Genomic DNA, 20,323 nt, shown 5'->3' on the forward strand with positions numbered 1-20,323 from the left:
GAGAGGATTGGATGAAATAGAGTTATAGGTGGACAAGGGCCCCAAGGATGTTTATGCCGGGTACATGGAGCCTAAACAACAGAGAGTGTTGGAACATTGCTGATTGGATATTATCGTCACTATGAGTTACAACTAAACATATGAATGCACAAAAATGAGCTGAGGGCTCTGTGTGACACGTAGGTCATGATGATATAGTCATGATTAACAGTGCATTGATCAGTATGCACTGACATTAGGATCTAACAGATATGCCCTCATTTTGTGACCTATAAAAGAGGCCTGGATTTACAAATTGTATAAAATGCCCAGGATTTGTCTTTGATTTCATGTTGCCAAGTGCTTTCCACAGTCACCCTCCTGTCTTCTTTTTGGAAAACCTACCTTAAGTTATATTACCTTTTCAGCACGAGTGACCTTGCCATGCCTTAACATCAGGGTTCCTGCCTTTTAGTGTCCTGCTGCCTATTAATAGAAGCGAAACACGAGCAGAAATACTGGCTCCTGCATTTGCAGAAGTAAAGAGAAAATGAAAGTAATGAATCCATGTGACTTCTGCTAAACACAAATCTAACAGCTCCTCTGGAATTCTCTCTCTCTCGAAACTACATTGTTCCTCTTTAGTAAGCCACACCTCTTTCAGGAAATCAGTGCCAAGTTTGTAGACTCCAGCTTTCTAAAACAGTCACCTTCTGCCGTTGGTGACCGCAAGCCCTGGGAAGGGCACAGCTGTCTGCTTAGCCACACCTGAAACTTACAGGTATTATCAAAATAACACTGACGCAATCTATCCAGAACAGGAAGGACTGAGAGTCAGCTGGCTCAGAATAAGACTGTGAAGGGGTCTTCTGAGTGCCCTGTTGCACCTTTGCAGGCACTTCTCTGCTTCTTGATTGCTTCGACATCCAATTTCGAAGAGTCCAACAGATCCAAACGGATTTAGGATGAACTTCCTAAAGGATTCTTTGCTCAGATTTGGAAGAATGACACAGTCGTCTCCTCTCCACGCTACGGTACCTGTTACCTTCATCCTGATGGGAGCTGAAAAGATGATGGGGCTCGAGTTTTCTTGCCCGTGTCAGCCTCAATTGAATTTAAGCCTGGTCTCCTTTATGTTCAGTGTCCCTGCTCTACTTGTGTTCACCATAATGCTGATTCTGGCGAGGCCTTGTAAATACACATGCGGATGCTGTTCATGCAGAAAGTTCGCAGAGTCTTTCTTTGCTTGCCTGATTCCACCAACCGTGTGGTTCATTTTGCTGTTTCTGGATGGCCGGTATTTGGCCTGTGGGATGACAAACTGGAATGGAATGTACGTGTCGGATATGGGTGATCCTCCGGTGAGGTGGTGCGAACCTGTTGGATCAAGTAAAATAAAAGGAAGAAGATTGCACCAAGATTTTATAACATATTCAAAGGTAAGATGTTGCTACACCATACATGTTTATATACACCGATCAGGTATAACATCATGACCACCTCCTTCTTTCTACACTCATTGTCCATCTTATCAGCTGCACTTTGTAGTCCTACAGTTACAGACTGTAGTCCATCTGTTGTGGTTGGGATCTCCATGGACCCTCACAGAGCAGGTACGGTCATTCTCAGCACTGCAGTAACACTGTGGTGCTGGGTTAGTGTGTGTTGTGCTGGTGGTGTGTTGAATGGATCAGATGTAGAAAAGCTGATAAAGTGGACAAAGTGCTCATTATGTGATGCCTGGCTGGTGTGTATATATATATATATATATATATAGACAAACTGTAAAAACTAAAGGTATCCAGTAGGGTACTCAAAGATCTACAATATACATTTTAAGTGCCTCAAAAATCATCTCATAATGGTGTTATTGGAAGAACCCTTGATGGTCTAGAAGCTCTTGCAGGAACCTGATGATTCTATCAAACACTGTGCTTTAGCCCATCTAGGAAGGCTTTTCTTTTGAAGCCCACAAGCAACTTTGATTGTTCTGAGATGAACTTGCAGGCCAAAATAGTAGCAATTTCCTTCAAAGCCCTCCTGTGTTCTGACAGGTTCTTAGAGTATCTACAGGTTTGTTGAGCACCTGCATCCATGAAAAGCATGAGTGAACTGTTATTTTCATACCTGAATATCAAACTTCTTTGTGTACAGGTTTTCCATGAATGTGTAAACCCTGACACTGGCATTATTTTTTAAAAATGAAACCACTTCCTTTTGAACAATGCGGTACAGTTAACCAGTCATGATTTGGTCTGAAACAGAAAGTAAAACATGCAATAAAGGAGTGATATGTAAGATGATGCAAACTGTAATTCATACTCCACACAGTTCCTCCTCCTCTCTCTTCATTTGTTCCTAGTCCCAGATCATATACTGGGTTTCATGGGCACCTGCCCAGGGCCTGGGGTCACTAGGGAGCCCCTCCGGCATGAGCAATAAAGAGAAAATCTAATCAGCTGTTTTAACTAGCAATGGGCACTTTACTTGCATCACAGCCAAATAATGGTATTGGTATAGTGGTGTAGTGTAGTGGATAACACCTCTGCCTTCTACGTTGCAGACTGGAGTCCAGTCCTCCACCTGGGCAAGCCCCCTACACTACATTACTGTACTGAATGCACTTTGGATTTGAAGGTCCACATATTCAAATGATGTGGCTGAGAGGTCTGTAAGAGCGAGAGCTGATACTTTGGCGGAGTACAGTAGGCCTATCTCCAAAGCTAAAAATTAAATGTTAATAAATAAATAAATAAATAAATAAATAAATAAAATTGCATGATCATTGTTGGCAGTGATCACTTCAAACACATCTCATTAAAGGGTTCTGCCAATGTGGCAGGCTGAGGAACCCCATAGGGTTTATATTTGTTTAGTTCTTTTGCATAATGTGCAAGCTGTGGAAAAATGTTCTATTATTATTTTTACTAATCTAACACTTTTCTTTTTTAAATTCTAGATTGTGGGTTATTTTCTGCTGTTTGGCATCTGCCTTGTAATCGTGTGTGCTGTGTGTTGCTGGGACTGCTGTCATCCAAAAGAGCAGGATGTGGAAAAAGTATCAGATGGGTATATAAACCTCCTTATTTATGTATTTATTTATTTATTTATATACAGTGTTGCTAGAAAATCCTCACCTTCAGAGCCTCGCTGAGACATCATAATCCAAAACATGTGGTCTGATAACTTGGCAAGAGACAGGGATCAGTTTAGAGATCTATAAATCAGGAGGAATAGAGGAACTCCTCTCTTCTAGACTCTGTTACTAGGCAAAAACGGGGTGACGGCTAACAGGTTCAGCTCAAATATGACAACCAAGTCTCTGTGAAGCTACACAACTAAAGTATAACTGCAGAATGCTAAAAGTCCTGTTTTCAAAACTGGATCAGTTTGTGCCTTCAGAGCCCAGACGATCATTGCAGTAAGTGCTGCTAACAGAAAGGTGGTGCAGCGCCGTGGTAAACATGCTGCTGTCCCAACGCTTTTGGAACATGTTTCAGGCATCAACTTTGAAATGAGCGCATATTTACAAAAAAAATAGTTCATAAGGGAAAACAGAAGATATTACGTTTTTGTACCTTTTTTCTTTCTCAGCCTCAGCGGGATGTGTATTCAGTCGTCCCCTTAAGAATTAAGAAATTGACACCTGCCGAGAGAAAAACTGTGTTTTATCTACAATAACTCAATATTTCATTATTTATATTATAATCTGGTTTTTTTGTATAAATATGCACTTATTCCAAATTTGATGCCTGCAACAAACAAAAAGCTGGGACAGGAATGTTTACTACTGTGAAGCATCACCTTTCCTACAGTGCTCTGTTTTGCCTACGGTCTTAAAAAACATCTCACATGCAAAGAACCATTTAAGCATGCACATGTTTCTTTGAGTGTTCATAGTTCTATATAGAGCCATTGTCTTTACTAAATAACCACTGAAGAAGCATAATTTCGTCACTCTACCTGCCTCTGGACATCCAGTCCTGCCTGAACACACCTGATCGACATCACTTAATTAGCCGGATCAGGTGTTTTGGGTGGAAGGTAGATCTTCTGGAAGTAGATCTTCAGGAGTAAAGCTGTGACCATCAGTCTGGTGTATTTATAAATAAGTTTGTGTACCTGTGACCATCAGTTGGTTCTCCTGATGTCATATTACCAGCACATAGTTGATTGTGATATTAAATGTATATAGTGACAACTTTTCATTTGATCATCTTAATATAAACTAGTACAACAGAATTACTGGACATTGACCTGTTTAAAGTCTTGAGTTGTGCATTTCAGTGAAACACGTCAACAGTGAAGTGGAATTGACAGTTCTGTGATGGATCCTGATGGTTTCTCCTGCACTACGGCCCTGCTTGACCACCATACAGCCAATTGTTTGTGCCATTCAACCTGGAAAAGTCCTGATCTGGACGTTCCAGAGGCTTCAACGAACAGTCAGCTGTCACATTCCTCTCACACTTCTGCCATGAGCTCCATCCCTGCAACCCCCAAATCAACTCTGGAGGTTTTACACTGGACTTCATCCCCACTGTGGCATCACATTTCACATCCAGAAGAGTGCAGTGCAACTTTATTTGAGCTATATAACCTCACAGAGTTGAGTTTATACTCATTACGTGAATTATAAACTCCATGTTACATAAGCTATATTTTGTATCATTCATCTACACACAGTTGTTCTGATTTTGGGCCAGTGGCTTTAGATATAAATAAAGCACATTTCATTGCCACTACAAATGTTTCTGAATATTACTTTGTAGCACATTTTGTCCCGTTAATATTGTCTTTTCATGGCGAGGGACACTGACATGTTCTGTAAACCAGTATTAAACTTGGATGTAGGTCAACTGTTGGTCCTTTACACTTGGTTTGGTCCTTTGTTTTGGTGTGTGAGTCATTTGGCTCTTTTTGCCATGATTGGATGTTTTTTTTGAGCTACACACCAAAGTTCAAACATCTCCATAGTAGTCACTGCATTACAGAGTGTTTTTGTTATTCTTGTACAATTCCTGCCAGTCCTTGACTTTGACCCCTGGGATCCTCGAGCTGTTTCCATCCACAGAATCATTAGAATCTACAGGTGGCTTTTTGCTTTTCACATCTTCCTCAGTAAAACCTTAAAGACGCAGTGTGTAAGATTTAGTGGCATCTAGTGGTGAGGTTGTGGTTGCAGCCAGCTGAATCCCCACTCCCTCACCACTCCTTTTCCCAGCGTGTAGCAAAACCTTTGGCGGCCGTCTGGTTTTCTAACGTTTTCTGTTCCAATTTCTTTTGGCTTCTTCATATTTTCACCCCTTTGACAGCAAAGATGTGCCCTCCCTCACCTTTTCTTGTGCTAAATAGTAAGTCTAATCCTTCATTCCTCAAAATTTGGGTTCTCAAGTTTCTCACAACAGCCAGCACCGGAAACAAACAACGATTCTTCTTTCTCAGTTTTTCAACCGGAGATACAGCACCGCAAAATTCAAGCTGCCGCTTCAGCATAAAAACTTGAAAGGCACCCTCGAGAGCCAGTGTTTGATTCGTGCGTTCTGGGCTACTGTAGAAACATGGTGGTGGTACTTTCTGTTGGAAGAGGAGCCACTCCCAGTGTAGACATGAAGACAATGAAGACATTCTTAGATAACGAAAACACAGCATAATTACAGGTGATTACACACTAATGATTAATGACTAATCACTAATAAAGTTTTGTTACTATATTCCACTTCTGATAATAGATTCTACTAAATGTAACGAGAAATTACAAAGAATAGTAATTACAAGAAACTTGAAGGTGACATCTCCCCTCAACCCTGTGGATGTATAAAGAGTTTGATAGGCTCATGTAGGGCAAGGCTTATCAAGACTTACTAACTCCAGCTGCAGTGCTAATGTGATGATGGCACCTACATTAAGCACAAAAACAGCTGCTGGTCCAATTATTATTGTTATATTATAATAAACTATTCGTTTATTACTCATTACTCGTTACTTGCATTAACAATAGACTAAAAGTGCAGTTCTCAGCAAATATCAGCAGGTTGTACATTAAAGCAACACTAAGTCAGTTTTGGGGATTTGGAGAGCTCTCTGGTGGAAGTATGTGACTGCTAGCAGAACGCTGTAGCATTGCTTCTGCTTCTACCCCTTAACTGAGCGGAAGAATCTGACAATTGAAAGAGAATTCAAAGAGACCACGGCCAAAACTTGGTGAAGGAGCGTCTTCTGAGGATGTGAGTGAATTGTCTACTATCGTCACCACATCTTCTTCAGTATAATGTTGATTTTGAGATCATTTGAGGCTTAACCTTCAAGCCAGACCTTCTGTTTGAGCCTCTGCTTGTGATGTTAATATGTAAAGATGCGTGATGTGGCATAAAAAGCTTCTCTGACTTTTTAAATCAAACATTGGTCAGGTTCAGCTTTATTTGGCTTCCACAGTGAAATGCTGCCTAAGGCATCCTGATCCTATGATCAACCGCCCTCTATGCAGTTGTTTGAAGGCCTGTCTTGTTGTCACAGTCTTAACAATAGCAGTGGCTTCACATGTTTTGCATCCATTTGCATGTAAACATAAACTCAAACACGCATCTATAAACTGCATACATCAGGTATTCAACCCACAGCATGGCTTCAGTGCAGGAACCTGTGCTCAGAATCATAAAAGGAATACAAAAATTTTCTCTCCTGTTTTCGATTCCATTCAGCGTCTTGATGATAGGGATTGAAAAGGTGATGGAGACCGAGTTCCCGTGCCCGTGTGAGCCTGTGCTGAACCAGCTGCTTGTGGTCTTCATGTTCATCACTCCTGCTCTGCTTGCGTTCATCATAACGATGTTTCTTGTGAGGCCGTGTAAACACTGCAGCTGCTGCTCGTGCAGAAAGTGTTGCGTGAAGACTTTCCTTCCTTGCCTGATCCCACCAGTCACTTGGGTTATCATGTTGCTTCTGGACGGCCAGTACGTTGCCTGTGGGTTGACGTTCAAGCAAGGAAATTATGTCTCAGATAAAGACGATCCTCTTGTAAAGTGGTGTAAAAGCAGCAGTTCAGATGAAACCGAGGAAAAACAGTTGCGTCAACACATCGTAGGATTGTCCCAGGTAAGAGGCCGTCTTTTCACCAGTCCTACGAATAAAGGTGTCATTTTATTCAGTTAACCTAAGTAAAGCTCAAGTGCCATAAAATATAATATTTATAATATTTTCCCTTCAAATAGACATTTTAGATTACCGAAGTTAAGACTTGGCAGGTTTAGGGATTCCTTAATCCCTCAGTCAACTGTGATACTTGATCAAGTGAGTGAACTGCTAAGTGCACAGGTAGTAACTCACAGATGGGGTTGAAGAGTGTACGGTGGAATCGGGTACTGGTGTAAAGTGTGTTGTGGTTTATTGTAATATGTGTTTGGTTGTTTTCCATCTTTCCCTCCCTCTACCCCTTATTCTCCCACGGAGCTGCTATGATGCAAGAAAAATTTCAGAGAAATCTGACAAAAAAGTGTATCGTATCATATCGAGTATATTTCCCATTTTAGTACATACACTCACCGGCCACTTTATTAGGTTCAGTTGCTTGTTAACATAAACAGCTAATCAGCCAATCACACGGCTGCAGCTCACTGCATTTAGGCGTGTAGAGGTGGTCAAGACGACCTGCTGAAGTGCAGACCGAGCATCAGAACGGGGAAGAAAGGGGATTTAAGGGGCTTTGAACGTGGCGTGGTTGTTGGTGCCAGACGGGCTGGTCTGAGTATTTCAGAAACTGCTGATCTGCTGGGATTTTCACACACAACCATCTCTAGGGTTTACAGAGAACGGTCAGAAAAAGAGGAAACATCCAGTGAGCGGTCAGTTGTGTGGACGAAAATGCCTTGTTGATGTGAGAGGTCAGAGGAGAATGGGCAGACTGGTTCCAGATGATAGAAAGGCAGCAGGAACTCAAATACTATATAGGAACTCCTATTGTGATGGAAAAAGCCTGATATATTGTGTTCCAGTGACTTTAATGGAGAGTCAACTGTCACAGACCTCTCACACGTCTGTCTTGATCTGCAATGAGCTTCATCCCTGTGAACCCCCATATGAACTCTGGAGTTCCTACACTGATATTGTACTTCTTCCTCACCTTGTTATCATATCTACTGTCCAGAGACTCCAATGCAAGACGTCTCTGTATGAAGACGTCTTGAAATAAATCTAACCTTCTCCTCCAAAGTGCACAAATCTGTGTAGTTCTCTACAACTTCTATAACGACTCCACAAGTCAACAATTGGCGAGCCATCCAGGAGAGGTTTTACAGTATTATCATAGTCATATTACTAATACTATGTCGTACATCGTATACTCACAAGTGTCAAAGGTGAGTATACTCAAAAATCCACAATGCATACTTAGAACCAGTCGAGTGTTAAGTATAGTAATGAGGGACACTATTGTCCCACAATCCAATATGAAACGGAAAGGGAGGAGCTTCTCGCCTCTGGAAAATTCTGAAAAAATGGTAGAAAATGACGTGACAGCAGCTGCGGGAGTAGTGAGACCAGAAGTGGTGTATAACAGTGGTTGTGCTTTGGCCCCCTTCCCTAAGTGGATGAATCTGTTAAATGAAAGAGAATTCAAAGAGAACTCTGTCAAAACTTGGTGAAGGAAGCATCGTCTGAGGATTTAAATGAATTATCTACTATCATCACTTCTTCCTCACTATAATGTTGATGTTGAGATATTTGAGACCTAAACATCAAGCCAGACCTTTTTAAGCCTGTGCTTGTGATGTTAACACTATATTCCCAAAAGTATTCACTCACTTGGGAGCTTCATGGAATGGGTTTCCATGGCCGAGCAGCTGCATCCAAGCCTTACATCACCAAGCGCAGTGCAAAGCGTGGAATGCAGTGGAGTAAAGCGCCGCCACTGGACTCTAGAGCAGTGGAGACGAGTTCTCTGGAGTGACCAATCACGCTTCTCCGTCTGGAAATCCGATGGACGAGTCTGGGTTTGGCGGTTGCCAGGAGACGGTACTTGTCTGACTGCATTGAGCCGAGTGTAAAGTTTGGTGGAGGGGGGATCATGGTGTGGGGTTGTGTTTCAGGAGTTGAGCTCGGCCCCTTAGTTCCAGTGAAAGGAACTCTTAAAGCTTCAGCACCAAGAGATTTTGGACAATTTCACGCTCCCAACTTTGTGGGAACAGTTTGGGGACGGCCCCTTCCTGTTCCAATATGACTGCCCACCAGTGCAAAAAGCAGGTCCATAAAGACGTGGATGAGCCAGTTTGGTGTGGAAGAACTTGACTGGCCTGCACGGAGTCCTGACCTCAACCCCATAGAACACCTTTGGGATGAATTAGAGTGGAGACTGTGAGCCAGGCCTTCTCGTCCAACATCAGTGTCTGACCTCACAAATGTGCTTCTGGAAGAACGGTCAAAAATTCCCATAAACACTCCTAACCCTTGTGGAAAGCCTTCCCAGAAGAGCTGAAGCTGTTATAGCTGCAAAGGGTGGGCCGACATCATATTAAACCCTATGGATTAAGAATGGGACGTCACTCAAGTTCATAACCGTGTGAAGCCAGACGACCGAATACTTTTGGAAATACAATGAATGATTCTTTTTATATCACTGTTACTGCCTCCAGGTTGTTATAAGACATGATATTCTCATTTTCCTTAGTCCTTCATGTGCCTTTTATCTCATATTTGAGTAAACAAATACTAAGACAAGTTCGTCAGGTTCTGTTAGGTTTGGCTTCCACAGCAATTCTTGCCTGGGGCATCCTGATCCTATAGTCTACAGCTCTCTGTCTGGTTGTCACTGTGTTAACGATAGGAGTGGATTCACATGTTTTCCATCTATTTGTAAGTAAACACAGACCTGAACACACACATCTGTAAACTGCTGTCATATCATATCGAGTATACTTCCCAAGTATACTTTTTGTCATAAGGGTACTATTTCACTACTTCTTGGGAGTAAGTTGTCCTACATTTTAGTACAAAGAATCTACTCTTAATTAATAGTAACAAACTTTTAGTACATGACTAGATTACATGTGAGTTTTGTATTCTACTAAAACTATGCTGTGAACTACACTGTAAGGGAACCTTTAGGTCCTAGTTATACTGTGAAAAGTGGCTCATCAGATGTACCTAAAAATCCTTCATGTGGTAACAAAGTAAATGAAATAGTTTTATTCAACTTAAGAATACGCCGTATTTATTTAGGTTGAATGAAAGTAGTTAATTAACTTGTTGCCACATTAGTTATTTTTTTAAGGTACATCCGACAAGCCACTTTTTACAGTGTATACTGTGGGTTCCTAGATGTATAATTACATGCACATACAAATGTATGTATAGGTAATTAAAAGTGTATATATAAGTAGAAGTATAGGCCAAATAAGTACAGCTGCTCTGTAAAGAGTGGTTTGTCAGATGTACTTAAAAAATACTTCATGTGGTAACAATTTAACTAGTTTTATTCAACTCAGAAAATGAATTTGATCGAAGGAATCATTCATAAACCTAAAACTACTCATTTATTTTTTATTTAAAATAATAATACTAGCAGCAACTTTTATTATTACTCATTAACTTCCTTTTGTTTGTAAAGGCAGCTGTCACGCTTGGCTCCTCCCACTCCTCCATGTGCTCCTGTTGTGTTTACTTCTCTGTCCTGTCCATGTGCTTTTGTTTTGGTTTTCAGTCCTGCCCTCTTGTTTCATGACTCCACCCCTGATTGTCTCCACCTGTCCCTTGTTTACCTTCATGTATTTAAGCCCTGTGTTTGCCCTTTGTTTTCGCTGGTCAATGTTGCATATGTTTGATGTTAGATGTTCTGGTTGTTTGTTGGTGTTGTTTAATTCAGTGTTTCTTTCCATCTCTACGTGTTGGCTTTTTGAACCTGGACTGTCATGACCACGACCCTGGATTTGCCCGAAATAAAACTTGCTTATCTCCACAGATGCGTCCGCCTCCTTCATTCCACAACGTTGCAGCAGCTTTCTGTTTGTTCACTCTTTTGTGTAATAATCTTATTCACTGGTCTTGTAAACGTATTGGTTTTGATTTGAACTTTATTTTTATTTAAGATTGCAGGTTTTTTGGTGCTGTCTGTGATCTGCGTCATAACCTTGTGTGCTGTGGGTGGCTTGGACTGCTGTGAAGCTGCAGAGGAAGATGTGGTATGTGCTCTGAATTTTATTTCCTTTCTTTTTAATAGAATTATGCCAAAGTGTCATTTTCATAGCGTGAAATGTTTGTCACGGAGTCCTCATCACTGTGTGAACACTGTACGTGTAATGCGGAGCGAGGAGGGGGACGCATACGCTGAGATAAGCGAGATTTATTAGGGGCAAATCCAGGGTCGTAGTCAAAACAGTCCAGGGTCATAGAGCCAACACAGATAGATCAGGGGGCAGACACGACATAAACCAGTATAAACACAGCAAACAACACAGAGCTTCAAACAATAAACAGACATCAAACAAAGACCGGCAAACACAAGAGGCAAACACAGGGCTTAAATACACGGAACAATGAGGGTCAGGTGAAAACAATCAGGGGAGGAGTTACCAAACAAGGGGCAGGGCTTAAACCAAAACAAAACGCACACGGACCAGACTGGGAGGGGCCAATCGTGACAGTACGTTATCATTCGGTCTCATGCTTCCTTTGAAGTCCTGTTAATATCCCCTTTTTGTGGTTGTCATGTTTCACCTGTGGTTTTCCAGCAAAACCTGCTTCCTGTTTTCCCCAGTTAATCACTCCAGTTTCACTTTGACTCTTATCTACTGTACCAACTTTAGAATTTAGAACCATCAGCCAACTGTGATTTCCACACTGTGGAATTAGACCCCCACATTTAATCCATCCGTGCAGTGAAACACCACATACACACTAGTGAACACACACACTAGGGGGCAGTGAGCACTCTTGCATCCTCTTGATCCCTAATTGATGAACCGGCTCCTGAACTGACCCTCATGAGCTCCTCCTGCTCAGCAACATCACGTGACTGAATCACTGCATCATCAGCACAAACTAACGAGCTTCGCTGAGAAGATCATTAACTCTGATCAGCTCTCAGCTTCATTATTAGAGCCACACGGAGGAGGAAAAGGGGGGCAACACTTTACAGTAGGGAGCTATTCATAAGTCTACATGACAACTACATAAGCTTGTCATGAGAACTGACATAACCCTAAATAACTGTTTATAAATGTTTATTCCAACAGGCGTCTGACTCTGATCAAAATTGGCAAACGTAACCTTTATAGCGGATGATGTCTGTTGGAATAAACGCTTCTAAACATTTATGCAGGGTTATGTCAGTTGTCATGACAAGCTTATGTAGCTGTCATGTAGCCTTATGAATAGCACCCTACAGTAAAGTGTTACCAAAAGGTGAGACGAGCTGCTTTTCCGCCGTTTACAGGCTTTAGCTTCTGTTCAGCGCTGTTGCCATGGTAACGCTGGAAAGCACACATTCCGATCTGAGCATCACATTAATGTCTCACGGCCACCAATCGGAAACGTATCCGATGTTGGAACACATATGAAAGTGGCTCAGGTCGGATTTGAAAACAGCAGATATGAGTCACATTTTAGGACAAAAAATCTGATTTGTGCCACTTCAGCCTGGAAATGTGAACGTAGCCTTACAGGCTGTCCGAAGGCCCGAGAAGATGAGAGGAGCAGCTCCAAACGCCGACCAAAGAGTCTTTAAATAGAGGATAAACGAGTGAAGGCTACTCAGGAACCCTTTCACAGATTTTAGGGTGATATGACTGCAAGCATGCTCAGAGAGGGCAGCCAATGATGGATTAGTGGTGGGATTATTGGTGGGATTAGGGGAGGGATTAGGGGAGGGCTTTTAAGCAAGTGTTTTGACTGGCTCAGGTCATCAGTAGTCGACACAGTAAGACGTTTAGTTGATCAGGGTCATGCTGTTCGTCTCTGGGTGTTGCAGTTTCCTGAGCTGGTGGCCATGTTGCACTGTAGGATTCTGTCTTGACAGAAAGTCTCTCGTATTTACCTTTCACTGATGCCACACCGTCGTCCTTCTCTGACCAGAAGAGTCCAAAAGCTTGCAGACTCAAGCGCCACCTACTGACCCTCCTGTAGCGTACTTCATTTTCAGGCATCCAAGCTGTAAGACAAATAAAGTTCACATAACTAAACATTGAAGTAACATGTTGCCCTAAAAATGCAGCACTGGGGAAGCCAGCACGTTTAAGTTCAATATACTTAAGTTCTTATTGTTTTCATTTAACTGAAAACTGTAAACATGACCATTGGCTGGACTTTCATTGTTTTGTTTTTTTTTTTGCCTGCAACAAAAAGCTGGGACAGCAACGTGTTTACTCCTGTGATGCATCGCCTTTCCTACAGTGTTCTGATTTGTCTACACTCTTAAGAAAGATCTCACCCTGCAAAGAATCATATAAGCATGAAAATGTTTCTTTGAGTGTTCATAGTTCTATATAGAGCCACTAAAGAACCCTTGAAGAGCCCTGATTTTAAGAGTGTAGTGCAGTGGTCACCATACCTGCTCCAGGAGATCCAGTCCAGACTGAACACACCTGATCCACATCACTTAATTAGCTGGATCAGGTGCTTGATTTGGGCAGAATTCTTCTGGAAGGTACATCTTGTTAAATTACCATCAGACAATTACAATTAATTGGATATTAAATGTTTAAAATGCTGCCTATCATTTGATCTTCATATTATTAAACCAATATAACAGAAAAACTGAACATTGCAGATGTCATTTAAATTCCTGAATTCGTGTTTCAGTAAAATGCTTCAACAGTGAAGCCAAATTGAGGGTTAATTGACAGATGCTGATGGTTCCTTCTGCACTCTGGCCCTGCTTGACCACGGTACAGCCAATTGTGTGTGATGGAAAAAGCCTGATTTATTGTGTTCTAGTGAATTTAATGGAGAGTCAACTGTCACAGACCTCTCACACGTCTGTCTTGATCTGCAATGAGCTTCATCCCTGTGAACCCCCATATGAACTCTGGGGTTCCTACACTGATATTGTACTTCTTCCTCACCTTGCTTTCATATCTACTGTCCAGAGACTCCAATGCAGCTTTATTTGAGCTATATAACCTCAAAGAATTGAGTTTGTATTTATTGTTGCTGTTGGATTGTGGTTACTTATATAAATCCCATTGGCTTATTCTGTCTGATCAGAAGAGTCATACTGTAAGGTCATCTTAGAATGTCCTGTACTTCCCCTATGCCTCTCTATCATGGGAACATAACCTTGACCCTTAGACAAAATAGACCGGGCCAGTTGAGGCTGAAACCTCTCACTATAATTTTAGTTTGCTCCCACTGTCTGTGGGAGATTGAACCAAACTGGTGATGTGTGGACATCTCTGTATGAAGACGTCTTGAAATAAATCTAACCTTCTCCTCAAAAGCTCAGGGTGATGGTAACAAATCCACTATATTCTGAAAAAGTCCTCACTCACCCATCCAAATCATTGAGTTCAGGTGTTCCAGTCACTTCCATGGCCACAGGTGTATAAAGCCGAGCCCCTAGGCCTGCAGACTGCTTCTACAGACATTAGTGAAAGAATGGGTCGCTCTCAGGAGCTCAGTGAATTCCAGCGTGGTACCGTGATCGGACGCCACCTGTGCAGCAAGTCCAGTCGTGAAATTTCCTCACTACTAAATATTCCACAGTCCACTGTCAGTGGGATTATAACAAAGTGGAAGCGATTGGGAACGACAGCAGCTCAGCCACGAAGTGGTCGGCCAAGTAAAATGACAGAGCGGTCAGCGGATGCTGAGGGGCATAGTGCGCAGAGGTCACCGACTTTCTGCAGAGTCAATCACTACAGACCTCCAAACTTCATGTGGCCTTCAGATCAGCTCAAGAACAGCGTAGAGAGCTTCATGGAATGGGTTTCCATGGCCGAGCAGCTGCATCCAAGCCTTACATCACCAAGCGCAATGCAAAGCGTGGAATGCAGTGGAGTAAAGCGCCGCCACTGGACTCTAGAGCAGTGGAGACGAGTTCTCTGGAGTGACCAATCACGCTTCTCCATCTGGAAATCCGATGGACGAGTCTGGGTTTGGCGGTTGCCAGGAGACGGTACTTGTCTGACTGCATTGTGCCGAGTGTAAAGTTTGGTGGAGGGGGGATCATGGTGTGGGGTTGTTTTCAGGAGTTGGGCTCGGCCCCTTAGTTACAGTGAAAGGAACTCTTAAAGCTTCAGCACCAAGAGATTTTGGACAATTTCACGCTCCCAACTTTGTGGGAACAGTTTGGGGACGGTCCCTTCCTGTTCCAATATGACTGCCCACCAGTGCACAAAGCAGGTCCATAAAGACGTGGATGAGCCAGTTTGGTGTGGAAGAACTTGACTGGCCTGCACAGAGTCCTGACCTCAACCCCATAGAACACCTTTGGGATGAATTAGAGTGGAGACTGTGAGCCAGGCCTTCTCGTCCAACATCAGTGTCTGACACCACAAATGTGTTTCTGGAAGAACGGTCAGAAATTCCCATAAACACTCCTAACCCTTGTGGAAAGCATTCCCAGAAGAGCTGAAGCTCTTATAGCTGCAAAGGGTGGGCCGACATCATATTAAACCCTATGGATTAAGAATGGGATGTTGCTCAAGTTCATAACCGTGTGAAGCCAGACGACCGAATACTTTTGGAAATACAATGAATGATTCTTTTTATATCACTATTACTGCCTCCAGGTTGTTTCCAGACATGATATTCTCATTTTCCTTAGTCCTTCATGTGCCTTTTATCTCATATTTGAGTAAACAAATACTAAGACAAGTTCGTCAGGTTCTGTTAGGTTTGGCTTCCACAGCAATTCTTGCCTGGGGCATCCTGATCCTATAGTCTACAGCTCTCTGTCTGGTTGTCACTGTGTTAACGATAGGAGTGGATTCACATGTTTTCCATCTATTTGTAAGTAAACACAGACCTGAACACACACATCTGTAAACCGCATACATCAGGTATTCAACCCACAGCATGGCTTCAGCGCAGGAACCTGTGCTCAGAATCATAGAAGGAATACAAAAATCTTCTCTTTCGTCTTCGATTCCATTCAGCGTCTTGATGATAGGGATTGAAAAGGTGATGGAGACCGAGTTCCCGTGCCCGTGTGAGCCTGTGCTGAACCAGCTGCTTGCGGTCTTCATGTTCATCACTCCTGCTCTGCTTGCGTTCATCATAACGCTGTTTCTTGTGAGGCCGTGTAAACACTGCAGCTGCTGCTCGTGCAGAAAGTGTTGCGTGAAGACTTTCCTTCCTTGCCTGATCCCACCAGTCACTTGGGTTATCATGTTGCTTCTGGACGGCCAGTACGTTGCCTGTGGGTTGACGTTCAAGCAAGGAAATTATGTCTCAGATAAAGACGATCCTCTTGTAAAGTGGTGTAAAAGCAGCAGTTCAGATGAAACCGAGGAAAAACAGTTGCGTCAACACATCGTAGGATTGTCCCAGGTAAGAGGCCGTCTTTTCACCAGTCCTACGAATAAAGGTGTACTCATGCAATAAGTATCCTTTATGTAATAAGTCCACTAACATCAGAGTACTAGTAGTATAATTGTAAGTTTACAACACCCCAGTTCCAAAAAAGATGGGACGCTGTGTAAAATGAAAATGCATGTAAATAAAAACAGAATGCAATGATTTTCAAATCCATAGATGCATATTTTATTCACAACAGAATACAGAACACATATCAGCTGTTAAGAGTGAGACATTTTACCATTTCATGAAAAACATTAATTCGGTTCGAACGTGATGGCTGCAACACATCTCAAAAATGTTGGGACAGGGGCAACAGAAGGCTGAAAAAGTAAATGATACTAAATAAAAAAAGCTGGAGGAGCGATTTTCAGCTAACTCACATGACTGAGTATAAAAAGGGCATTTTAGAGAGGCAGAGTCTCTCAGAAGCAAAGATGGGCAGAGGTTCACCAATCTGCAAAAAACTGCATCTAAAAATTGTGGAGCAATTTCAGAAAAATATTCCTCAGCATAAAATTGTGAAGGCTTTGAATAGCCCACCATCTACAGTACATCAAGTCATTAGAAGATTCAGAGAATCAATATTGGATGGTCCCTACTGGATGCTCGTGATCTTCAGACCCTCAGCCCACACTTGAAAACGGGTATGATTCTGTACTAGAAATCACTGCATGGGCTCAGGAACACCTCCACAAATCATTGACTGTGAGCACAGTTCGCCGTGCAATCCTCAAATGCAAGTTAAAGCTGTATCGTGCAAAGAAGAAGCTTTATGTCAACACAATCCAGAAACGCAGCTGTCTTCTCTGGACCAAAGCTCATTTAAAATGGACTGAGGCAAAATTGTTCTGTGATCAGATGAATCTAAATTTGAAATTCTTTTTGGAAACTATGGACACCGTGTCCTGGGGACTCAAGAGGAGAGAGACCATCCAGCTTGTTATCAGCCCACAGTTCGAAAGCCTGGATCTCTGATGGTCTGGGGCTGCATTAGTGCACCTATGGCGTGGGCAGCTTACAGGTCTGGAAAGGCTCTGTAAATGCTGAACAGTATACAGAGATTTTAGAACAACATCTGCTCCCATCCAGGCCTTGCATATTTGAGCAAGACAGTAACCCACATACTGCATCCATCACAACAGCATGGCTTCACAGAAGAAGAGTCCGGGTGCTGAACTGACCTGCCTGCTGTCCAGGACTTTCACCAGTAGAAAACATTTGGTGCATCATGAAACAAAAAATTCAGCAAGGAGGACCCAAAGAAGACCCAAGACTGTCAAGCAGCTAGAGTAAGCTGTTGTTTTTCAGTTTTTGGCATAATTTGAAAACGGCTGTTCCTTTACATGCTGTGTTTAAATTCATGATGAATGGACCAAAAGAAACAGTCCAAAATGGCTTGGGAAAAAAAGTCTGGTTCTGTTGACTTACAAGCAAACTTTGTTTTTTCCTTCTCCTGTAAAGTTATCGTTTAGTGGATACGAGGTTTTCTTCCAACAACACTGAATAGTGTCATTACATGTACAGGCCACAGTTATATCCAAGTACATAAAGTCATATGTACAAGTGCAAGTACAAGCATAGGCCAAATATCCTTAAACTTTTCTGTATGCTTGTCAATATAAGTCAAGTGTACTTAGGTATAATTGAATTTAATGTAATAATATAGCTCTGATAAGTACATAAAAACTAAACTGAAAGCTTATTCACCTATTTTTCAGATTAAAATAAGTATACTAGCACATTTGAATGAACTTTTTTGTAAGGGCAGCTTTTGTTTGTTCACTCTTTTGTGCAGTAATCTCATTCATTGGTTTTGAAGAAGTATTGGATTTTTTTCAGCTTTATTTTTCTATTGAAGTTTGCAGGTTGTGCTGTGGGTTGCATAGATTGCCGCCAAGCTACAGATGAAGATGTGTTGCGTTTTCTTGAATTTTCTTTATTTATGATAGAATTGTTTCAAAATGTAATTTTCGTAGCATGAAGAATGTTTGTCTCAGTCCTCTTTTCCATCATTGTGTGAACGCTGTGCAATCCATAGATTATTTGCGTTCTTTATTTTCCTTTAAATAGCCTCAATATGTAAATAGTTACTGTTTAGAGTAACGAAAGCTCCCTAGAGACAATGAGCTAATGCTGGTACCCAACAACACGCTGCTTCAGGTTTAACAGTTCCAGTTATCCAGCTTTCAGAAGATGATAAAGCTGCTAAAAGAGACTGAACCTCTTTAGTAACTGAGCTTCTTTAATGACTGAGCTTCTTCAGAGACTGAACCTCTTTAGGCACTGCACCTCTTTAGAGACTGAGCCACTTTAGAGACTGAACCTCTTTAGAGACTGAGTCACTTTAGAGACTGAACCTCTTTAGAGACTGAACTTCTTTAGAGACTGAACCTCTTCAGAGACTGGACCTCTTTAGTGCCTGAACAGATTTAGTGGCTGGACCTTTTTATAAACTGAATCTTTTTAGTGACTGAACCTCGTTAGTGACTGAGCCTCTTTATGGACTGAACCTGTTTAAAAATTTTAACCTTTTTAGATGCTGAACACCTTCAATAAATTAACCTCTTCATTGACTGAACCCCTTTAGTGACTGAACCTCTTTAAAGCTTGAATATTTTTAGGGACTAAACCTCATTAGCAACTGACGTTCTTTTGAGAATGAGCCTCTATAGAGACTGAACCTCTTCAGAGACTGGACCTCTTCAGAGACTGGAGCTCTTTATAGACTGGACCTCTTTAGTGGCTTGACCTTTTTAGTCACTGACCCTCTTCAGAGACTGGACCTCTTTGGTGACTGAACCCCTTCAGAGACTGGACCTTTTCAGAGACTGGACCTCTTTAGTGGCTGGACCTTTTTAGTAACTGAACCTCTTTAGAGATGATTTTGTGTGACTTTCTGTTTGAGCCAATCTGGTTATTTGGCTTCTATGAGTCTGAGGCCTCGACCCATGTTGCATCCTGGGCATAGTCTCTCACTGTATCTTCTATTATCATTTTTAAATTAATCAAATGCTTTCTGTTAGGCTTTTTAAAACTCTGACATCTAAATGTGATTTTTTGGCATTTAGCATCTCTACCTCCTGTGTGATTCTTGTCTTATTCTTTATTTTCAGGAGCTACAAAATGTTTCGCGACCAAGGCCTGCCTGAATTTGGAGGGACAAAAAAGGATTTTTTAATTTGCATGTCACAATTTCTAAGTTGTATTAAGTAATTGATTAAATATGCTTTTAGTGCACATAGACAAGGTTACTAGTATACTTTACTAATATACAATTAAATACAAGCAATACTGTTATTATGTGCATAGGACTGTCTTTATTTAATGAAAAACAAGGACAAAGAAAATGTTTCCTTTCCTTTTCTGAACATTCACAATTTGGTTGATGAATCAAATCTGTTCCTGACACTATTAATGCTTTGACTGCTGTTACTAGTTTTATGCTAAATTTTGTATGGAATTGTCAGAATCTCAGCTTTTAGTGTTTAGTTTGTGTGATATAAACCGAGTCTGTTCTACAGTTTCTCATTAGGCTGAATGAATAACCGACTCTAAATGTAGGTATTGTGATATAAACCGAGTCTGTTCTACAGTTTCTCATTAGACTGAATGAATAACCGACTCTAAATGTAGGTATTGTGATATAAACCGAGTCCGTTCTACAGTTTCTCATTAGACTGAATGAATAACCGACTCTAAATGTAGGTATTGTGATATAAACCGAGTCTGTTCTACAGTTTCTCATTAGACTGAATGAATAACCGACTCTAAATGTAGGTATTGTGATATAAACCGAGTCCGTTCTACAGTTTCTCATTAGACTGAATGAATAAAC

General features: G+C 41.6%; 1 protein-coding gene and 1 long non-coding RNA gene across 2 annotated transcripts; both read left to right on the plus strand.

Annotated features, from left to right (window-relative positions):
* Window positions 1-672: 672 nt before the first annotated feature.
* LOC108414598 lies at window positions 673-4,724 on the plus strand. Its single transcript, XR_001856882.2, has 3 exons — window positions 673-1,418; window positions 2,939-3,048; window positions 4,267-4,724. It is a non-coding gene; the product is annotated as an uncharacterized LOC108414598 (long non-coding RNA).
* A 1,961-nt stretch (window positions 4,725-6,685) lies between these two features.
* On the plus strand, window positions 6,686-19,694 carry LOC119262473 (calcium homeostasis modulator protein 2-like). The gene is made up of 3 exons (XM_037534726.1): window positions 6,686-7,074; window positions 11,058-11,150; window positions 19,602-19,694. The coding sequence occupies exons 1-3, from the start codon at window positions 6,688-6,690 to the stop codon at window positions 19,635-19,637; spliced, it is 516 nt and encodes a 171-aa protein (XP_037390623.1). The 5' UTR covers window positions 6,686-6,687; the 3' UTR covers window positions 19,638-19,694.
* The last annotated feature ends 629 nt before the right edge of the window (window positions 19,695-20,323 follow it).

This window comes from Pygocentrus nattereri, chromosome 25 (assembly GCF_015220715.1).
Source record: "Pygocentrus nattereri isolate fPygNat1 chromosome 25, fPygNat1.pri, whole genome shotgun sequence".
NCBI classification, from domain to species: Eukaryota; Metazoa; Chordata; class Actinopteri; order Characiformes; family Serrasalmidae; genus Pygocentrus; species Pygocentrus nattereri.

Coding starts and splice junctions, on each gene's coding strand:
- LOC119262473 (XM_037534726.1), top strand. CDS start 6,688: ATGATAGGGATTGAAAAGGTGATGGAGACCGAGTTCCCGTGCCCGTGT. Junction 7,075..11,057: donor ACATCGTAGGATTGTCCCAG/GTAAGAGGCCGT, acceptor TTTTTATTTAAG/ATTGCAGGTTTTTTGGTGCT. Junction 11,151..19,601: donor AAGCTGCAGAGGAAGATGTG/GTATGTGCTCTG, acceptor CTTTATTTTCAG/GAGCTACAAAATGTTTCGCG.